Source organism: Thermobia domestica, chromosome 1, assembly GCF_964235325.1.
Source record: "Thermobia domestica chromosome 1, izTheDome1.hap1.1, whole genome shotgun sequence".
Lineage (NCBI taxonomy): Eukaryota > Metazoa > Arthropoda > Insecta > Zygentoma > Lepismatidae > Thermobia > Thermobia domestica.
Genome location: NC_137454.1, coordinates 201964824 through 201988683, shown reverse-complemented (window position 1 = coordinate 201988683; position 23860 = coordinate 201964824). Strand labels below are relative to the sequence as shown.

General features: G+C 33.3%; 1 protein-coding gene across 1 annotated transcript; it reads left to right on the top strand.

The window, feature by feature from the left end:
- Positions 1 to 1532: 1532 nt before the first annotated feature.
- Positions 1533 to 21309, top strand: LOC145692863 (organic cation transporter protein-like). The gene is made up of 8 exons (XM_081768390.1): positions 1533 to 1665; positions 7117 to 7285; positions 8935 to 9064; positions 12224 to 12395; positions 13722 to 13856; positions 16143 to 16333; positions 18589 to 18699; positions 21116 to 21309. The coding sequence occupies exons 1-7, from the start codon at positions 1599 to 1601 to the stop codon at positions 18694 to 18696; spliced, it is 972 nt and encodes a 323-aa protein (XP_081624516.1). The 5' UTR covers positions 1533 to 1598; the 3' UTR covers positions 18697 to 18699; positions 21116 to 21309.
- The last annotated feature ends 2551 nt before the right edge of the window (positions 21310 to 23860 follow it).

Below are 23860 nucleotides of genomic sequence, written 5' to 3'. Positions count from 1 at the left end.
GAAGATTAGAGGGATCAAATCTGATATATGGACTTCTCAATTAAATTAGTTAAACACACGTTTCAGCGTTTTTGATATTTTTCCTAGGAGGGAAGAAAGAGGAATGCAATCATTATAATAAGATGTCCGTATCGTGGAATCCTTAAAAATGAATGAGAATATCTGTCCTCCTATACAGACTTGTCGTACAAATTACGATTGTGCTTTGATATCTTTATTTTTTGTATATGTAATATGTGTTAGTGTCAGTGTATATATTGGATTTTAAAACCAAATGAAGATAAGAGGGGCTTCAAGGTGGTTCCTAAGATGCTGAAATTTTTACCAGCTCTGAGAATACACCTTTGAGCCTTAATGCATTGGAGACATTTCGTGTTTGAACTTTCCATCTAAAATAATTAAACATGGCTTCCAGCGTTTTTAGATTTTTGGCCTAGAATGAAAGAAAACGGGGTGGAGGTGCTTTCTTAGCATGTCCAACCAACCAAAATATTATATATAAATTAGTAGAAACACAATTTTGGAAGTACCATTTCCAAGTGATCTTATCTTCAATACAAATAATTAATGTTAGGTTGAATTTGTAATGTCCTCGAAAGTCACAATTCACAACTCAGTAACAAGAAGAAATTATTTTGTTTCAGTGGAATCTAGTGTGTTTTCGGCATCGTTTGGTGCCATTATCACAGATAATTTACCTTTTGGGTATACTTACTGGTGGTATTATCTGCATGAGGCTGCTAGCGATAGGGTAAGTGATATTCTGAAGTACTTATCAATGCAAGTGCTGGTTTAAGGAAAAATAAACTTTTCTACGTGTATTTAACAAGATGGAAACTCCAATAAATATATTTTTAAAGACTTTTTTTCACAAATGTCACAAGATAAATTATCTATAAATAATAATATGTATAATATGTATGTATGTATATGTACGTGTTTGTATATATCTATCTAATATATGTTGAGTTGATTTTAGTTTAGCGTCTCGTTCAGCAGCGAGGCTATATGAGACGTGGACCTACTGATTAACGTGGAATCCGAACCACATGAGCTCCCGCCGGGAATCGAACCCGGGTCTCCCATGCCAAATGCGCGTATGCTAACCGCTTAGTCACGAGGGAGCTCTATCTAATATATGTATATCTTCCAATATACTACCTGCGGGAACACTACTAATACACTTGTCCCTTTTCAATTTCATGATATTGTAACATGAGTGTGTCTAAAATCTATTCGTTCTATATCACGAGTTGGAATTCTTGTATATAAAAAAAATTTACTAACAGAATAATGACAATCAAGTAGAAAATTCAGTAACAAAGTTTAAAGTTATTTGTATCTAGACATAACTACATATTCAATTGATATTATTGATGATTAATATTATCAATAATACTATTATTATTAATCATAATACTTATATAAATAATAATAATTATATTAATAATAATATAAACAATATTATTAATAATACTTAACAATATTATCTTTATTATTTGCTTTAAAGGTTCAGTCCGAAGAAACTACTTCTTGCTGGAGTAGTTGTCCAAACCGCTGCAGGTGTTGCCACACCATACGTTAAATATTTCGAAGTCATGATAATCATTAGATATTTTATAGCAATTTCGTGTGCTCATATGTTTACCAGTGCCTACGTTATATGTAAGTACTTATTACATTCTATATTACTTGTAAATACTTGAAGTATTTTCTCTGTAATCACAGTTTTTCAACTTAACAGGAATTGAAGAAACTCATCATCATCATAGGTATTCTGCCTTTATTGGCAGGTCACTTGCCGCAGCTGAGAAGCTTCCATGCTCCACGATCCTCCGCTAACCTTTTCGTCTTCGCGTATGATCTTTCTGTTTTAATATCATCCATTAATTGTAGTCTCTTTCGCCCCCTCCCTCTCTTTCCCGCCACCATACCCTCTAGGACGTCCCTCATGATACAATCTCTTCTTAGGCAATGTCCCAACCAGTTTCTCTTCCTCTTCCTAATAATATCTAAAAGTGTTCTTTTCTCACCCACCATTTCTAACACTCTCTCATTCGTTTTCCGCTCGACCCAACTAACTCTTTCCATTCTTCTCCACACCCACATTTCGAAGGCTTCCAGTCGATTTTCGTCACCCTTACGCAATGTCCACAGTGTTCCACAATATATGAGAAGAAAATACAGTGTGTCATAATTAATTTTTAGATTGTAGCACATGATATAGGGTAGAATAAATATATATTAGCATTTACAGCTACTTTGTCCAGTGGATCATTTGTTTCTGGGTAACGTTGAAAGTTCTTAGGATTTTAGTATTTATGTCTTCTGCTTGCGCTGGATGTTCTTGGAAGGGACTTTTGTGAAGTCTGATTGCAGGGCTGTCCTCTACTCTTTATGGGTGTAATTTTCACTGGTCTAGGAAGAGAGTACTCCCAGGACTTGGTCTTTTGAGTTCTATGGCTCTCACAGATGGCCAAAAATAAAAGCCAAGCTCCGGCAAACACTATCTAGCCAGAGCGTTTTTCCTTCTCATTACTCGAGTCTGATCGCGGCGAGGGGGCTTAAACTCTCCAACCTGTCATATCCAACTTTAATAAGAGAGACAATACACATCATAGTAATATATATATATATATATATTAGGGTGGAGTGAAAAGAGGCCAAAAATGTATTTTTTCGAAATTCGATTTTGGATAGGGGGCAAAAGTTGCATCATATTATAGTACTTTACCATGGAAAATTTCAATTCTCTAAAATAATTTTTAGCCGGGGCGCAATGGACCTTAAGTTTGAAAGATTATGCAAATAAGTGAAAAGGCCATCTAAAAAAAAAAATTAAATTCAAATTTGGATATGTTGCAAAAGATGCATCATATCGTAGTACTTTACCATGGAAAATTTCAATTCTCTAAAATATTTTTAGCCGGAGCTCCATGGCCTTAAGTTTCGTAGATTTTGTAAACAAATACATGTTTGTTGTGTATTTGTGTAATTATTAGACAGCCCTTCGCTTGAAGTAGACTGTAATTTGAGGTTGTTAAGATTCGTTGTCGCGACGAGATGAATTTCTAAAGCTACCGAAGTTCATATTCTATATTACAGGCTACATTAACCCAAAATTCACCACTAAGAGGTGGCTGCCGTCGAGTTTAATCCCACCCACCCGCCAACATTAGATTGAATTTTTCATAAGTTGCGTTCACGTTTTCCTGCAAAATACTGCGACTGTCTGAAAAGTAGGCATGTATTTTCTCGAGTCAATTTTGGAACGAATAAAGAAATCGCTCTCTCGTGCCCCAGATACTAAAGGAAGTTTCACTAATTAATTTCACTAATCTTTCCACTATTTGAGTATGACATTTGAACTCAAGGATATCAACACATGTATTTTCTGAAGCGCGAATTTCTTGCAACTTTTCGTGTCTCATGAGTCAGTATTAGCGTTCTGTTATATTACACTCATTTCAGTTTATTATTTCTATGTAATTATTAGTCTCGAAGTTTAATACTGGCACTTCGAAGGAACGAATTTCAGGCTTACACTGCTTTCTGGATTGGAATATTTTATCAGCAGCGAGGATTCGTGTAGTTGATCTGTCGACACCAATCATGACAATGAGAATGTTTTAAGGATTCTCATGGAATGCATTTCTGGAAATTACTTTATTGACTGGAGTCTTGTATGGTTCTTGCAAACATCGTGAAAGTTTTATGGTCAGGAACAAATGTTTAACTCCGTATTTGACAAGAGGTTTCAGTTTGATATTGAACCACACTTTTACCACGAATTTTGATAGAGTTTTGAGCTCCTCTGAAGGATTTGGCATTGATATATACACCTATAGACGCAAAAGTATGTAAGCCACTGTTAACCAGCGAACATGCCCAAGTTTCCCAGGTTGCTTAATCTGCTAGGCTTTTATCAGTCTAATCTTATGACAGATTGGAGTATTTCACACAAGTACCTCTGATCATAACTGAGATCACGCACATTTAGGAGTGTAGGAGGTTCTGAAGAAATCTTTTCGAAGCCGTACACTGAATTTTTTTCACAATTCACTAATGATCTACGAATAGAGCCAGAGAAAGTGTAAGAGCCAGTACTTATACCGTCAATTTCTTTTAGTAAATGACGAAGTGGTAGTTCAATGAAATGCAATAAGCATATGCACCACTGCAAGGGCCTCCCTAAATGGTTTTCGAGCACTTTAATCACTCCTTCTTTTGACCTAACATTAATATTAGTGCCATCGCAGCCGATAGCTACCACATCTGATAGGTCCACATTATTTTCTTGTAATTCGCGGCAGATGAAACTAGCAATATTCTTTGCTGATGCTGATCCGGTCAATGCATTTCCGAGAAATTTGTTACCCGTTTCTACACGGATAGAATAATGTTCTTCCATCTTCATCTTCCGGACATCGTGAGCGTTTGGTCTTTCTTCCGATCAAAATAGATGGCACGAGGTTTCACTTTATTAACAGTCTCTTAGTTCTTACACTTATACCATTTTTCACAACCTCTCTTTGAATTTTACTTCTGTCAATTATGTTTTGCGACTGCTCTAGACTCACATATTTAAAATCTTCCAAAACTGCAGTAGCAATTGCTGCAATTTTGCTTCTAGTCACGCCGGTTTTCTCCTTCACTTTTGCTAATGGTGGGACGAATTTTCTCATTTTCGTGCATCCAATCTGTGCTTGCTCTCTTGTCTTCTTCAAAGGATGTTTCCAACTAAAATATGATCATCTCCAGCTTCAGTGTGTTCTTTATTGCCTTCCTATCTTGTTTCCGAAGATGACAAGTAGTCTGAAGATTCGATAATGTAACTAGTAGAGTATAATACTCTTTGGCTTAAAGCTTCACCGTAAGATCGCTTTTTTGCTTTCCCTCCTTCTCTTTTCTTGAATTTCTTTGTCCAAATAATATAAATAATACCGAATATCACTTTTTACTCACCATCCAACGACACAACTAGGCTAGTTATCGTCCAGGACAAGAACTCGCCTTAGCGCCTTAGTACAAGATAAAACACTAAACTACTTTGTAACTGATTGACAAATAATCTGAGAGTATCATGCTTGACACATTCTTACAGTCTTAACGAAATAACTGTAAATCGCAATGTTTTCGGAATTATATTGGGATGTGGATATGTGTAGAATGAATCAACATCTTTTGCTTTTGAATAGAATATTTAATTATGAGAAACAATGAAGCTGTTGTCTCGAATATTATACTCGGACATTTTACAAATCTCTTAAACCGATGTAAGTTAAATGAAAACACAAACAGCTGGAACTAAAATTTAACCTTACGGCCTCTTTTGGACGCAAAGGTTTTACAATGTCCTTAAAAGATAGCTTTGAAGCTAACATAAGCTCTATGGATATGATCCTAAGGTTGGTGAGTCGTTGTTATCCTGTTAAGTTTCTGAGGTATTTTTTTAAATGATATTTAGTTTGCTAAAACTCCTTTCCTTGCTTTATAGTGAAAATAATTATATGCCCAGTTTTGCGGCCCCCAATTCGACGCCCGGGGCACAAGCCCCGTTCCCTCCTAGTTACGTCACTGTCACCACCAACCAAACTATTGTATTATTAACAATACTGCCAAAAGTTCATTGTAGGATATCAGGAGTCTTATTAAATAGCAAAAAGCTTCTTTATGACAGACTCGCAAAATGCTTATAGTTGATCACTTTTCGTCTTATTATTCCCAAATTTCAGGACCATTGCGCCCCGGCTAAAAATAATTTTAGAGAATTAAAGATTCATGTTGTTATCTATTGACAAAGGATGCATCTTTTGCCCTCTATCCACAATATAAATTAAAGTCTACTTTCAGCGAACATTTGCTAAATGGTTATATAGTAAACAGAAATTGATTTGCAAAATTTCAAATTTAAAGCCCCTTGCGCCCCGGCTAAAAATTATTTTAGAGAATTGAAATTTTCTATGGTAAAGTACTACGATATGATGCAACTTTTGCCCCCTATCCAAATTCGAATTTCGAAAAAAAAATTTTCGCTCCACCCTAATATATATATATATATATATATATATATATAAACTCAATCTTACCACTTAGAGATTCCAAGTTCAGAGGAATCCACATGAAAGATGCAGAAGGAAGAATGTAAAATATTGTCACCAGTAACACATAGGGACGTTTGCTAGTGTAATGGATAAACATGGTGTAGAGTAAAGAAATGGAGAGGAAAAGAGAATCAATCAATTTTCGCTGTGATAACTCACTGTTGATGGTAAAATGTAGCTCAATCAAATCAAGAGAATAACATAAGATCTGGATGTCTGCATTCTTTGAGCAGATATGCCAAATAAATTATGGTTGAGCAGATATACCAATATAATGATACAGGGTAGGTTTCCGCAGAGGTTCCCAACTTAAAGAAAGAAAAAACGAGACAAGCCAGAACGAAAAAAAAGAGAGAGACTGAAGTTAGATATTGAAAAATTTAATTCAGGAAAGTAAAAGTTTATTCGTTTGGAATTTCGAAGAAGTATTCGAGAAGAAATAGGCACTAGAGCAAACAGAAATTAATGGTGGGGTTATTTCGAACTCTGCAGGTGTCAGTCATGTAATGTTACGATATTAGAAGAAGAGGAGCTAAGAAAAGTATGAATCACATAAGAAATCTTCAAAATAAGGGAAAGAAAAATAAAGTGTAGAGTCATTTAAGACCTGAAACGAATATACAGACAATTGAACATCGATTTAAGATGAAAAACCAAGCTAGTACAATTAAATAAAACGAGTCAGTAATAGAGCATAAAAAGAAAATTATAAAATAAAATTTTCCAACTTTCTCCATTTGAAAAATTTAAAATTTTTGGTAGATAAGGAACAAAATTGGAACAAGGATATCTACTCAGTGTAATAAAGTAATTGTGTTACAGTCCATATGATGATTTATTGAGAACGAGTACTCCAGTTTTTTTTTTTTCCTGGGGTGCTCTTATTCCCGGAATATGAATCAGCGTTTTTGGACATAACATGTAAAATGAAGATATCAAATATTAAACGCACTCAAATAAAATAATCCTAATTACAAGTTTTAGAGCAATCATTTTGGTATTTCTATTGCAGGCACAGACCTCGTCACCGGCCGTTGGAGGATAATCGTCGGAGCATCGTGTGAGTACATGTGGTCAATTGGTGTTATTACTCTTGCAATCCTCAGCTGGGAATTTCATTCTTGGAAGGAGCTACAGATTATTCTATCAGCGCCTTCAGTCATATTTCTATTGTTCTTTTGGTAAGGGAGCTTGTACTAATTGTACCGCTGGTGTATAACTCAGTGTTTTCACGTGCGTGGCATCGGTTCTCTCCTGTGTGCAAACACAGTACTTCTGCTAGTCATTCAGCATCATGAGACATCTGGGGAGCTACTCTAGTTAAGAAGTGGCGAACTCTGGTCTGGGAAGCCAATCAAAAATATAACCTATTGCTCTATATGATTTTAACTTTATCCATGCGTATTAATATTAAACGATCGTTGTTTTATTGTATATATGAGCTTAAGATTTATATATATATATATATATATATATATATATAAGAATATATATAGGCGTGGTCAGAAATATTCGATTCTCATTCTGTTTTGTAGAATACAAGTTCTTTCTTTGACACTTTCCTTCTCCACTTCTTCAGTTCGGGTTCCAAACACAAAATCAGAGATTCCGTCTCCCCATTATTTGTTCATTTGACTGAAATGTGTCGGTTTGATTGATGAATAAATTAACCATTTCCACGCACATACGTTGTTGTTGTTCCAAGATTTAAAAAAGCTTAAATCCTTTATATTTTAATAGTATATAAAAAAAAGTCAATGAGAGGGGTTACAATCTCCACCATTTTCCCTTCGGTGCTCCACTGGAACTAATGCCTTTATTCACTTCTATATATGGGTACAGTTTGCGGCATAGATACCAAAAGTTACCAAAAGTTTGTCCAAATAACTAACAAACTCTTGCGCTGTGTGCTTATGCACTCAGAAACACATGTCTCGATCGACTATCTCCTCCTGGTATTCATTCCAACTCGCTCTCCTCTAATTGTCTAAAGCAGTCTGCGTGACGTAATATACTCTTTCGATTACGACTGTGAAGTTATGAGATCATTTGTGACATTTTTTATTCAGGCTCTACAAATGCATTTCAGAACAAACGAGTGAGAAAGACGGTTTTAGAGCTAGAAAGCTTGTAAATATGGTTCCTGTTTTATTTCTATCTGAATGGAAAGAATATATTACGTCCCACAGACTTTTGAGACAAAGAGAGGAGGAGGAGGGAGAGGAATTTGGTTGAATACAAAGAGCAGATAGTCGATTGAGACGTGCGTTTCTAAATGCATAAGCGCACGGAGCAAGAGTTTGTTAGTTTTTGAACTTAAACTTTTTGTAACATTTTCTATGCCACGAACCGTACCTTTTATAGAAGATTATTGTAAACAATAAGTTATGACCATAAACTGCATAGTTATTGTTTTGGTTGCCAAAATAACATTAAAATGAATTGTTCATGAGGTGTTGAACTTCAAATTTCTCTCTTGCAGAATTTCAATTCAGGAGTTGGGCCACTTGACATCCAAGCAGCCCATATGTAAGTATTGTCTCACCGTATCAGAAAACAGTATCCTCATCAAACAAAATAAGGTATAACGCATTGTTTTATTTGGGTCTTATTTCATTAGTAAATGTTTCAGTAAATAACTGCAGCATAACACCAATTAATTTAAGAACGAAAGCTAGAAAGTTTAATACGGTGGACCGTACTTTTTATTTTAATATCCTTAATACTAATTTTTCACTCCACGTCCCTAATCCAACTTTTCCACATTCCTTTTTGAATCACAAACAAAAACAACTGACCAGATATTTTTGTATTTTTTCCTCTTTGATAGGCTCATTCCTGAGTCACCTCGTTGGTTATTGCTGCACGGACGCATCGAAGAAGCTGAGAAAATGGCTTTACGAGCAGCTCGTTGGAATCGACGCTCTATTCCTCAAGATATTCATTTGTCTAAGCCACCTGTAAGTTTTATTTTCCCTTTTCATACAGCTTTTCTATGGTTTATAGGTATATTCCATAAATATTTTCTCAAGATATATATATATATATATATATATATATATATATATATATATATATATATATATATATATATATATATATATATATATATATCAGGTAGTCTAAAAAGAATTTAGCTTTTTTGCGCAAAAGATGATGTTAGTGTCTCAAATCTTAGGGCATATGAGTTGTAGCGGATCAGGCCTAATGTCATATGAAATCTGACAGTTAAAGTTAGTAGATGTGAAAAAAAAAAGTTGAAATTCTTATAATGAGACGAAAGATATTGGACATATGCGTGAGCTTTCCGCCAAAAATTGTGTTACATTTTGCAATTTCATTTCAATAAAATCACAAAAGCTGCACAGGTCGGTGGGAAAAATTTTGCTGTTTATGGGTAAGATACGTTATCAAAAGCAAGACAAGAAAAAAATGGTTCAGTGGCTTTCGTTATGGGTATCTAAGATGGTCCTCGCAGGTGGCTATCAGTTACAACACAAGTAGACGGTATTCTTGCAAACGTCGAGCAAGATCGACATGTAAGCAGCCATGACATCGCCAATGACCTAAACACCCATCAACAAGTATTAATAATTTGGAGAGAGTTGGCTACAAAAAGAACTTCGAACTTTGGATATAACATAAGCTGACTCGAAAGCATTTACTCGATAGAATTTCTATCTGTGAATATCTAATGAAACGTAACTAGCACGAGCCACTTTTGGTACAGTTTATCGCGAGTGATAAAAAGTAGATAGCTTACAACAATGTCCGAAAAAGATAGTAGTCATAGCGAGGAGAAGTTCCACATTCTGTGGCAAAGACAATACTGACAGCCAAGAAGGTTATGTTGCGTGTTTGGTGGAATTGGAAGGGCATTGTTCATCACGTGCTTCTATCGCAGGGCAGAACGATAGATTTGTATCTGCGTTGTCGACAACTAAGGCGAGTGAACGCAACAACTTAAAAGAAATATCAGTAAGTAGTCAACAGAAAGGGGGTAGCCGACATCGCACATATATTTAACGACTCGTAAGAAATTGAGAGAACTTCACTGGGAAGTTTCAATGCTTCCACCATATAGCCCGGACCTGCCACCGTCAAACATTTGTTTCGATCTCTGCAAAAGTCCTTGGAGTTTCAAAAGAGGCCTGTAAAAATTACGTGTCACTTATTATTATTATTATTATTATTATTATTATTATTATTATTATTATTATTATTATTATTATTATTATTATTATTATTATTATTATTATTATTACCAGAAACAACAGAAATTCTATAGCGACGGGACTTCGGTGTTGCTGGAAAAATGGCAGAATGATGTATGTGATTTGATAATATTATTTTCAAATAACGATAAATGTCTCTTCAATTCCTACTTCCAAAGACCCAATACTGTTTAGACAACCTAATGGGAATTAACTCCCTATTGAAAATTGATATATTTTTTTTTATATTTAATCAATTTTCCTGAAATAAAAATAATTTTGTTCTTTATAATGGTAGAATTGTTATGGATTGCTAAAATTCCAAAAAGCATCACCATTATATACCAGTTTTAGTTAACGGTTGGGGATATTCGCGACAGACTTCTGTAGATATTCCAGCGGTGCGTTTGCAGGAGCTGGGCTAGGCAAATGTACTCCTACAATTTATTAATAGTTTTTGGTTTTGTGCGATAAACCTCCTTCTTCACCCATTCCCCGAGGAAGCAATCTCAAGGCGTTAGGTCAGGAGTCTTTACTGGCTATTTAAGTGACCCGCAATATGCCAACAGTGTCCTGGAAAATAGGTGTAGAACTACGCACGGATAAGATGTGCGAAATGAGGTGGGGCTCCATCTTGCATAAAAATTAGGTCATTCTAATTGTCCCACGTGAATACAATACCATTAACATAATCTTCAAGCATAGAAGGTACCGTTCTGCATTCATTGTGATCCAAATGACGTATTTCAAATAAGCAGAAGCTAGGTTACAAGGAATTGAAAATTTGACTTTTTTCAAAGAATTTTATTTCAAAAAAGCATTAGATAAGTCTCACATCGAATTGCGTAGATGGTTTCCAATAGATATAAAGATCATAATACCGTTTACAGCAATTTGAAATCTCAAACTATTCCGGAGATATGAAAAATTGTTAAATTTGATACATTAGGCCTAATTAAAATTTCGTATTTGTAGAATTAAAAAAACATACACTTTTTCATATACTTTGCTTTTACGACGTTACAACAATACTTTTTGGTGGGTGTAATTACAACAAGTTCTCGGAATTACGTAATTCTAAGCAGTGTTGCAAAATTGAACAATTTTTACCATATCATCAGAACGCTTTGAGATATCAAAATTGCAGTAAACGCCATTGTAATTTTCACATCTATTGAAAACTATCTATGCAATTTGATGAGGTACTTATCTAAGCAGTTTTTTGGAATAAATGAAGAAAGTCAAATTTTCAATTCCTTTTAACTTCGTTCATCTTCATTCGAAATCCGTCATATCATCATCTTAGTATTAGACACTGACACACTTTGGATATGCATTGCCCCTTCTATCTCACTTGCATTATTACTGTTCCATAAAAATTTGAATGTTTGCCATACTGTAGCGTCTTCAGTTTGCAACACTGCACAGGAAATGTGGTATTGTATGTTTTTCTTTTACATGTAGATTTGAAATATGTAATAATGTAACGTAGTACGATTGGAAAACTACAACTTTATGTTGTGTTGGCAACACTGTTAACCTTGTGATATCACAAGATATGCGAAATAATGTCTCCCTGCCTATATTTGCATAGTACATATTTTTTTTTTTTTTTTTTTTTTTTTGTAAATTAGTTTAAAAGTTACAGAGGCATATCAAGATAAGTGGTTCACCTTGTATGTCTTTATATTAGCAAATGACTACACAGAAAATATCTGGAACCATCATGTAAGTTGAATTAATGAATACTTTAGAATATCTCAGTGTTATTTGAATTAACAGAGAGAGATAATAGGAAATATATTTACTCAATTGAAAATAATCATGTATCATGATAGAAACCTTTATTTAAATACGAACTGATACAATAAATAAATTATAATTGGATGTGTTATTTATTTATAGGAAAACAACAGTAATGAAGTGTCATTGTGGGATTTATTTCGAAAGCCATTTTCGAAAACACTTATGTTCTGTTTAGGCCTAGCGTGGACAGTGACAGTGTTAACTTATTATGGAGGATTAGTGAACGTCAAAAGTCTGGGTGGTCGTATCTATACAAATACTGCGATTGCAGGTAAAAAAAAATATCATGTTCGTTCTTAAATAGTTCAAAAAATACATTGAGCAGAGTATCTTTGGAGACACTAGAAGTTTGTACATTTTGAAGTATAATATTAAAATCTATATCTTGAAAGCTTTTGAGAAAACTATCAGTAATTCCCAGAGTAGAACGAAATTAACACATACAGAAATACTTCTATTTGCAATTTAAATTTACAAAATACCTAGACATAAGTGAATTGAAAGTTATTTTACAAGATATATATGTGGGAGATTTGGATTTGAAAGAAATATTTCTTAGATAATTTTAAATTAACAAAAGAACTCTCAAAATACATAACAATTACCAAATATGTTCCACCTTATGCACAGAATCTACTAAACAGGTTCAAAATGAATTACTGTCAATTGGAAAAAAAGATATAATATCTAAAACCAAAACTTGAAAGATTTCTTCCTTGTGTATGTGAGAAAACTTCCCAATATAAGAATTTCAAGTCAGATTAATATGTATATTAATATGCCATAAAGATTTACAAACGACTTTATTCAGTGGCGTATTTAAGGGAGGGGATTTCGGGCTTAAGCCCCCCGAAATTTTATTTACTATATGAAAGTAAATTAAATATCCTGCAGAATTTTCACATTTCCAGGACTAAAGTTAGCAAAGCCTTCCCCCCCCCCCCTTCCCGAAACAAAATGGTAAATTCGGCACTGACTTTATTAATTCAAGGGAATAACAATATGTACCACAAAATGATGCTTCTGTATTATTTTTCACAGCTGTAAACGAGAATTTCTTTTTTACAGCGTCGTACTACCTATAAACTCAGAGTATCTGCATTATTGTTCCATTGATATGAAAAATAATGTATTCTTGCAACTAAGAATATTACATTTTTATGGTAGTGATAATATTTAACGATTAAAACATATTAACAAGATATAGATTTGTTGAAAAAGTGACATCATTGAAAAATATGATTAAGTTTTCATTTCATTTAGTTTGACGTTCAAAAAAGAATTACGTTGCACTAAAGTCTCTCAAGAAATTTACTAGAATTTTCGGGATCAAAATGACCGTTTCAATCACTTTCAACGTTCCTACAAACGCAATTTTAGATGGAATGGACTAGATCCTCAAAGGATTTGGGAGACCAACAAGTACCGCGCTACGCGCACATGCACACAGAAAAAAAATAAACACAGTACTTTTATATATATAATCAAAATTTCAGATAGTCTGAAATGTTAGATATGAGTCTTCTTTTGTTTGAAAAGTACTCACCCTAAACCTACGTTAACCTTTTTTTTTTCTTTTCTTTCTTTCTTTCTTCAGGCGTTACTGAAATCGTTGGAATAGCTATAGCAACATTTCTTCTATTAAAAAGTGATAGAAAATGGATGTGGACTGGAATGTCAATGGTCTGCGGAGGGACTGCTTCAGTACTCACATGCTCGTTCCCCTATTATGGTAAGAAATGTGAACAGAAACACGAGAAAACACGTACTGATTACAATTAATTGCTAGTAATGTAAACAGCTCTTGAGACGCCTGTAGTACATATTCTCTCTTGTTCACAACAGTATAGAACTAACTCTGCATTTAGATATTATTTTTGTGGTAGATCTTTAATGTCACCTCTCACGATATTCAATGCGAATATATTTATGAAATTAAGTAGTTAGGTATGCTTATTACCGTATTTACTGAAGAATATACAATTTTAACGAGAAGTTGAAACAAAACAGTTTCAATATTTTTTTCCCTAGAAGTGTCGGCATTAAAATGTGGTTTACGGTATTTACACATGAATACGATAAAGTACTGGAACTATTCATAAGAATGAAAAATGTCGAAGTTCAATAATCGATTTAAGGAACGATATATTAATATGTGATTTCAGAAGCTAAACCTACAATTAAAACTAAACATATTCAATTATTTAGATTGAAAATCTAATTTACATAAAGTGCATAATGTTAGAACGCTTCCAGGGACACTACCAAATAATAAAAAAAAAAAAATGTAGTTGTTATCGTTGGTTGGTTGAATTACGAGCTTAGCGTCTTTTCAGTATCGAAGCTATATGAGACGTGGACCGATACCTAAACGTGGAGATTCGAACCACATAAGCTTTATCGAGAATAAAGCCCCGGGGTCAAACTATTATTATTCTAAATTTTTCGAATAAATACTGTGTTAATTAATGACTCTTTCTTTGTCATTATAATCTTTTCTAGTTCTATAATTGTTGATTGCTTTCCTTACCGAAGAGGTCCAATTTTAGTTTATAAATTTGTAGTATTTCATTGTAAACATTTCCTTTATTGTATACAATAAAAGAAAAATTCTGACCAAAGCACATCATTATCTAATAATTAATAGCGTACAGTTTCGGCAAAGCATCTTTGCCTTCATCAGACATATTACGAAATACGATTTCTAAGATTACGTATTTCTTAAGAAATTGTATTTCATAATATGTCTGATGAAGGTAAAGATACTTTGCCGAAACTGTAGCGCTATTATTTACCAGATAATGATATGCTTTGGTCAGAATTTGTCTCCTATTGTATTCAAGAAGTTCCAAAGCTAGAATCAGTGGTATTCTTTTATTATATTCTACCGATATTTGCATCGTGCATGTCATAAAATTTGCGAATCGTTGCTAGACAAAATCGTTAACATACGTTCAATGTAAGATATATGGTAATGTAAAATTCACGTATTATCTCTCAGCGACTTCCGTGATACAAATTTAAACTACTTTTTTGTTTATATTGGCCATTATAACTTTTTACTTAATCGTTGCAATTTGTCCGAATTCTTCATGAATTATTTAGAATTATAAAATGAACCTTTTGTGAAGTTATCGTATTAATATTCTTTCTTTGTTTTGCAGTACTCAAAAAATTTACAACAATCGGTTGTTAAGAAGATACATATTTTTATGTCTAAAAGATCAACAAAGCTATGATAATTACAATTTTCACTTTCTTTCAGCTCCGGTTCGTGTAAATACAAAGTACTCTTCGCCCCCTGATGTATTTCAACCCTTGATATTTCACACGTGATCGTAGTGTGCCCACAAAAATACTTCTCGATTTGAAGTTATTATAAAATCAAAATTTATTAGAATATTCTTTTACTTTTGTGGATGCAATTTCATCAACTTATTAAGCTGCATGTGGTATCAGTTCATTAGAGACACTCGATGTACGTCCTACCTGTTGCCCGGCAAATATCGATCTAATGATTGACCTCTGACGCGATCGACTTGATTTGAAACTGGTGGCCGATTCGAATGTCCTTTTCCCTGGGTCAGAGATACATCGCTCTGAACAAAATTGCTGTACTACTTTACAATCGAGTTGTTTGTAGGTGGGTTCACATTAAATTTGCGCTTGAAAGCATGCTGTATCAACACGACCCATTTTATTGAACGAACCTTAACATACATCAGTTGTGTTGCTGTTGAGTGAGCGCCATTTCGAAGTTGATTTCACTGCCCTCTAGTGAAGTGATTCTGCAAATAAGCAAGAAACAAATATTTCGAGTTAATGTATGCACTAACACCTTCCTTATGTTTCGACATATTCCAACAAGTTCTGATTTCATAACTTCAAATGAAGAGGGGTTTTGTAGGCACGCTATTCGAGAAATTGAAGAGTCAGGAAATGATTACAGTAATTACGGAAGTAAATAACAGTCAATATTCGTTTTTTTTTTTTTTTTTAAATCATTACTTCTCTTCAGGTTTCCAAGGCGAAGAATGGGCACTCGTAGGCCTTGCAATGCTTGGCCGTCTAGGAGCAGCTCTATCCTTGACTGTATTGCAATTGAGTACTACGTCAGTACTTCCACCCTCAGTTGGTCAACTAGGAATATTCTGGCTAGTTACCGTCGCTCGGATTGTGCTTCCAACAGCACCGTTGCTTTCAAGCCTGGTAAGTATTTATTTACTTATTAAATTCAGTATAGTGGACGAATTACATAAAAAGAAAACTCAGTATCAACAGCTAATATAAAATATATGATTAATAATAGGTACAACTGTGCAAATTTTACGATGAGTAATATAAGTTAATATCAATTGAAAATTCAACTACATTAAACTCTTCCCGTGATCGATGCTCACTGGTTGAAATGGTAAACATGATGATACCGTAATACAGCTGGGCTTAGTATCCGTCACTGAGCATGGCTCAATGTGGGTCAATCACTGTGTTCAATGTGTTTGATTTCAGAAGCTGCCATCAAGAATTAATGTTGCTTCGAAAGCATACGATGACAAGACAATGGAGAAGGATATTGCAAGTGCTATAGTTGGCATTTAATTGCATTATGATTACCAACGCGATGAATCAACTGAAGAAGTTTTAGCAAATGTTTCATCAACTTGTAGGTAGTTAGTGATAGTGCCTTCGGTACTGTTTCGTGGAAGGAAATGTATAATAATTACTTTACTGTGCGTTACACTTAATTTTTTGAGAGGCTACGGCTAGCCAAATGGGAGTCACATGTTCAACTGGGTGATGTATGATGAATGCAAATCTCTAAACATCATTATTTCCGACTTTTCTAGATCGGTGTTTGCTATATACTAACTTAAGTAACTTTCATCTTCTTCATGATAATGGGTCGCACTAGAAAATTGTGCCCAACAGGAAATCACTCATATTAATGGCACTATCAACCAGTTTCTTGAATTGTTCCTACGTCATAATTATTTTTTTATTTGCATTATCTGTATGTATCCTGATTTACTTTTGAAACACTCAAGGTTTTAGTGTGAGTTCCCAATCCACTGTGGATACGAATGAACATCGGTCTAACGCTTTAGACTAGACGGCTATATCAAGAGGCGTAACTAGTTCGTCCACAAGGAATCTCATCTTACTATGCATGGAATCCTACCTCATGTTATTACACGCAAACTTCTTCAATAAACTTTTCCGCTCAGGTCTTCACACTAACAAAAATCTTGCACTTACTCACAGAGTTGTAAGGAAGTTGCTTCGATATACATTGTATTACTTACTGTATACAGTGGAGTCTCGTTAATTCGAACTTGGATAATTCGAAATATTGGATAATTCGAACAGAAGTCCATTCCCCTCCAAAACTGTATTGAAAACAATAGTAAAAAATCGTGGATAAATCGAACTTTTGAACCTATGTTTTGGATAATTCGAAGTAAATACAGTTGAAAATTTTTAATGTTGGACAGATGTAAACAGAAAAATACAGTTTTAATGTGTTTTCTGTTATCCAGATGCAGCCATAGGGAAGAGACACACAAAAGATAAATAGAAAATCTATGTAATGATAAAGATGAAGGTGAATTGGGGAAGAAGTAAAGGTAGAGAACGTGTACCAATCTCATCTTGTTTCAGAATTGATTGAAAATTTAAGATGAATTATTGATAAAGTCAACCAAATGTTATTGATATCGTATTTCACGCAATACATGAAATTCAAGATTTATTGACCGTACAAAAACAATCAAATTTAAGCAAATGATGTTTATGACTTCTTAAAGGGAGAACAGAATATTCAAATTGTTACTGATGTTTAATTGTTTGGGCTATTCAGTGTATGTCGTAGTGTTGTGCGTAAATATATTTTCCATTGTATATACACGTAGTTTGAATTATGTGGAGTCAATGTCGTTTGTTAGTTTGCGTTATTCGATCACGCAAATAATAAGCTGCTTTAAAGGTAAAATCTACACCATATGAATGTTTTCGATGCACAGTATTTTGGTTTCTTTGTTGTTATATATGTGAAAACGAATGTTGTTGGATAATTCGAATTTTGGATAATTCGAAGTTTTTTCGTGTCCCCTTGGACTTCGAATTAAAAAGAGTCCACTGTATATCAACAAAGAAATTTCATCCTTTTTCATCCTAGAATAACGAAGACATGTATACACAAAATATAAATCTTATTAATTATTAATTAAATTTGCTATGATTCTCTTACTTCGGTGTAGTTACTTGTTTCCGTGATATTGGTGCAAATATCTCCTACTGATACAACTGTTTTATGTATCTAATTCTGGAATTAAGCATTTTCAAGATTGAATAGTGCAAGGATTAGGAAAAAGTAAAATAACTAACTAACTAAATAATAATAATAACTTCACAATTATATAAGGAAAGGAAAAAAAGCTTCACATATCTGTTCGTCCTGTTTGCAGGCTGCCTATGACGTATGCATACCATTAGTTGTTTTTGGAGCACTATGCGTAGCAGCTGGAGTGGGCCAAATGGTAATTTCCAGATTGGTGACGAAACAAACGGAGTGACAGGTATATATTAGATTTAATATGATTTTTTTTTTTTTAGTTGAAAAAATAAAATACATTTCTATGGAATGGTAAACCATTGTAAACATATTTTAGACATTACTGAGGCAGCCATTGTCAAGGAAAGTAGCTTTAAATTAGCATAAGAGAATACATAAACGTTTATATAATCATTAGTAACACAGTAAAACAATTTCAACACAATTCACGGCAAAATGAACTAAAACAATGGCGAGCTCGCCTTCTTGGTTAGTCGTATTTCTTTCCCTGAACGTGCTGCAATTAGGAATGGATACTTCAGAAAAGATCTAAGACCCTTGGATTTGTTTCCAACTGTTTATACCTATCACAGGACGTTGGCTACACTGATCAATGTCCAGTCATTTTGAGGAGTCTGGGCTTGATATTTTCCCAGCTCCCCACTATACTTGTATTATAGGAAGAAGGAAATGTTGCAAACTTACGTGACATGGGTAAATAAAAATGACTGAGAAAAACCCAAAGAAAATAATGATTTGCGAGTTGGTTTGAAAGGTGATAAATTAATCATAGTTGAAATTATTTTATGAATTGTAAAGCTATCTATAGGAAGTAGTTAAAACATTCAATTTTCTTTTTTTCTGTTTCTTGATACTAGTGTCCTCTTAAAATATAAGTGGAAACACTGGTCTATTCATGGATACTTCTACCAAACATGCTCTGATGTAAATTTATCCTTTTGAAAATAAAAATAAAACAAAAAAATCTTTGTAGAGAAGCTTCTTGCAACAGTTCTAATTGTAGATAAAAGAAGTATTTTGCAAGCAACTGGAGCAATAGCTGGAACCATAATCTCGAATGTGAAAACTAGTTTATATAACCCAAGTTGCACAACAGGTATCATCATAACTCACAGAAGAAATAAAATTATCACGTCAAAATTTTCTCTGAGTTTAACTCACTATTCATTATACTTAAGAACGTCGTATTGGTAATATTTCCTGCAAGTATTTAAATAAAGAGTGAGAGTGAATATTTTCATTTCATTTTATATATTCAGTGTCTGGATGGGCGTAGGGAGAGTATGACTGGGAGAATGGCAAGATCCCTGCACAAAATTACACTTAAGCTATGGAAGGAAAAAAAAATTATCTACTACAGCACAAAGATATGCTTGTGGAAAATTACTGCTAAAAATATATTTCTGTTTTAATTCTAATTTTTTCTGACGGTCAGTCAACATAAAGAAATACACGCTCAATCGACCGTTTATCGAAAAATACCACATAAAGTAGGTTAATGTTCATTCAATAAACTTACATTCTTGTACAGAAAGATTTTATTTTTTAGTTATTTTTCAATTTTTACCATTAATTGTACACTAATTGTGAACGATTAAAGAGTTTTAAAAAAATTACATTTGGAATAAACATTTATAAACATTACAGAAAGAAAAATGTATTAACGAAATATTTGTTTCTGTAACATTTCTACAAATCTTACCTTGTCACGTGAGTAAATAACAACAGTTTAAATGGAACTCAGAAAAAAGTCGTCGATTATACAATCCCACGGATTGAAATCAACGAACATTATATGGAATCATATCATTTCTAGCTGTTCTTTCTAAGAAGTTTCATTGTTGTTACGATTATTCTTGGGAAGTGAATTGAAATTGGTGTTACACAGTTTTGCATATTAATGTATGTCTAAAATGTACAAACATGTAAAAACAGTGCTCATAAATCTTTCTCATGAAGGCCAGAAAAATATAGAAATAACACACATATCTAGAATTCCTTGCTTAACTGTAAACATATCCAGTATATTTATTCTTCACGTAACTATATATGTATATATTATTCATGTATATCTTGGATTACAACTTTGTACAATAGACGCAAAAATGCCATTCCCATTAATGGAAATCCCATCCATATTAATTGTTTTCTTTGCTTTGTAATTTCAATATTGTTTGTTGCGTTTCCAGGAAGATTATGAAAATTACACAAGAAAAAGAAACCTACACGTATGCCTCGTGGAAGTATATAAAGATATACGTAATAGAAGAAATATGTACACGGGAATGCAATTTTTGGCGTCATTTGTACCTGATAGATTTAGAAACGAGCTACCAAATTAGCAAAAGACAATATATATACATTTAAAAGTAATAATACAATAGGTATATTATTTGCACAAAAACAGTCTGCTATCAACATACTAACACAATTCTTTTTTATTACTATATTTTATGGACATAAAATATGGCATTTCAAAAATTCTTGTCATCACATCTGTTTGAGTTATGGTCGGACCGTGAATTTTTAACAGATTCGTATATATACATTTAAAAAGCAACTGATAAAACTTAAAACTAACTAATACTATGTATGTGCTTTCAGGCCAAATTCCTGAAAAAGATGTCTATCATTTACAGGTGGAAGGAGGAATCAAAGCGTGAAGTATCTGCCCAAAAGTACTCAGGGAGAACAGTATGAAAAAGTGAAGCCACTGAAGTATAAATTCAGAATGGACATAACGAATGCATAGTGTACATACAACTGATATCTAAGTATGCTCATCAGACGACACAAGTTACCAATTTTTTTTAGGACTCTCACGTTATTTATTTCATGGACCTTAACATTTTATTTATTCTGCACGTCGTGAAATGTAGTGAAGTAAAATGTTATTCATAGTCATAAAACCATGACATCATTAATCGATCATTCTGAGACAAATAAATGTTATACCAGTTTCTAGATACAAGACAACGCATAATACGGTGTTTATCACCACAATAGACAGTGGTACTCATCGATCATATACGCTTTATTTTGCTATTGAGAATCTTCATAAGCTAAAGAGTGGTCTCTTCAACAGGGATTGATATACCAGGTGTACCAAAAGTCTGGGGCCACATGCCAATCTGTTGAGTAAAGATACAAAACAATGGAAAGTTGTTGGAAATATGTGGTTTTCAATCTAAAATGGTGGAATTTTTCCAATTACATCAGATTTTTGGGCTCCACTCTGGCAAGGTGTCCTATGTTAAATAAAAAAGCAACATTTCCAATTCTACCATTTTAGATTGAAAACCACATATTTCCAACAACTTTCCATTGTTTCGTATCTTTACTCAACGGATTGGCATCTGGCCCCGGACTTTTGCTACACTCGGTATAAGAATTTAGATCCATGTGCTTATTTGAGATGACTATGGCCTGACTGAATAATGATCTTAAATTATGAATCTGTGTTTGTGTAGCTAACAATGAAATATTGAATACGAAAATGATTAATACACATATGATGTTATTATAAACGAGGCAAGTAGTAGTAGCAGTAAAAGACAATACTAAATACTACTAGAACTACTGCTACTACTAATAATAGGAAGTAATCTATCAATTTTAAAGCTCAAAGTGTAATGAGGACAAAAGCCTATGAACAAGGATTCAGTTTCGATCAAAGCAGCTAACTGGCAAACAAAATAAATACTACTTTCTTCTCTGTTTCTATATTTTAGAAAAAAAGCAACTGTACAAATGCTTACATCCAATATCTCTGTATGATTTGAACAGTAGTTTAATAAATAAATCTGGCAGCAGGATCAGATCTTTTATTTCCACAACCTAACTACTTCTATGATGTTAGAAAATCGTAGTTTTAACATCCACCACAGATATCCTAAATAATACAATTAAAGAGAAGTGTAATCACATCAACTTTGAAACCGGTTTTATTTTCTGCAACGTAAAAATAAAGAGAAAGAGTTTGGGAGCAAAATCAAATTGAACTATTATTATTCAGTACCATAACTTACAAATTCATCGCGAGGTAGCGATATATAGAATATAAACACTAACAATTGAGGTGCATTTTCACAAAATCCAACACCTATAACATTTAAAATTTTTAGTTGTACAATATTACCACTTCGGATATTAAGTCATGTCAGGGTTGTAATACCGTACTAAAATATGGAGTACCTTATATCAGAAGAATATTAAGTGAAGTAAGTCCAACTTATATAATAAAAGCTTAGATGTGTGGTATCCCTAATTCTGATACTTAATCTACTCATTTGCTTCACTTACTAACTCCTACTTACTATATTCTTTCGAACTATAGAGGTAAAGAACTGGTCAACCTACCCCAGATCTAGTGACTTAGAGTCTCTGCTTAGACCATCTTACATCAAATAAATGCGCAAAAACCTGCCTTCGGATAGAATTCTCATACAAAACAAAACCTGTACAGTGTAAAATGTATATAAGGACTTCTTCAAATGTAAGAAAAAAAGCCCCTCCCCAAAAATAAATAAATAAATAAAATAAAGTGACAAAATGATTTTTATGGAAATTAATTTCGAAGACATGAAATTTTGTGAAACCTTTTTATTATTTACTTTAAAAAAGCTTAAATCCTGGTAATCACAGTTCTCAATATGCTAAATATTGTGAGAAATTTTTAAATTACAAGAAATATTTCAGTAAAATGTATTCAATTAAATAATGTGACTGAAAAACAATTACTACCAAAAGAGGCTTATTTTCTTATTTATAACAAAGTTTTATAAAATATACGAAGAAAAAACAATAAAAAATAATGGAATGTATTAGGTCTTATTCACATGTGTAAAGAAAAAAAGAAGTTTGTTGAAAATAAACTTGAAACGAAAAATCGAAAGAAAAAAATAATAAAATAAATAAATAAATAATATAAATAAAAGTGTATTTACTCTTAAGAGTAACTGGAAGTTATCACTTCTTTAAAAACATACTGATAAAATGATTAACAACCAAAACAAGTATCATTTAAAATTTAAAAAAAAAAATGTAATTACTATCTGATTGTAGCTGTTGGAATGCTCAGATGAAATTAGTCACCCTTATAATGGAACATTGTCAGAATTTGTATTGTTAGTTTAAATAAGCTGAATCCGATTAACAGCATTTTACTTTCGTACATGATACAAACGAAATAAGGTTCTTGCCTTTCATAGAAATGATCCGAGACTGATAATTACTGGATTGGATATATGTGGTTGGGCTCACTTTCATATCACTGGGTTGAAAAGGAATGTTAGCTCCAAACAAACTCATATGTGGTTTGTCCACGTGAAACTACAGTTCACTTTTCATATTATATTAGGATAGAAAAGGGATGTGAATTAAAA

Excerpts from the sequence above, each read along its gene's own strand:
- LOC145692863 (XM_081768390.1), top strand. The coding sequence starts at position 1,599 with ATGATAATCATTAGATATTTTATAGCAATTTCGTGTGCTCATATGTTT. Across the intron at positions 1,666-7,116 it reads TACCAGTGCCTACGTTATAT|GCACAGACCTCGTCACCGGC; the intron begins GTAAGTACTTAT and ends TTTCTATTGCAG. Across the intron at positions 16,334-18,588 it reads CACCGTTGCTTTCAAGCCTG|GCTGCCTATGACGTATGCAT; the intron begins GTAAGTATTTAT and ends TCCTGTTTGCAG.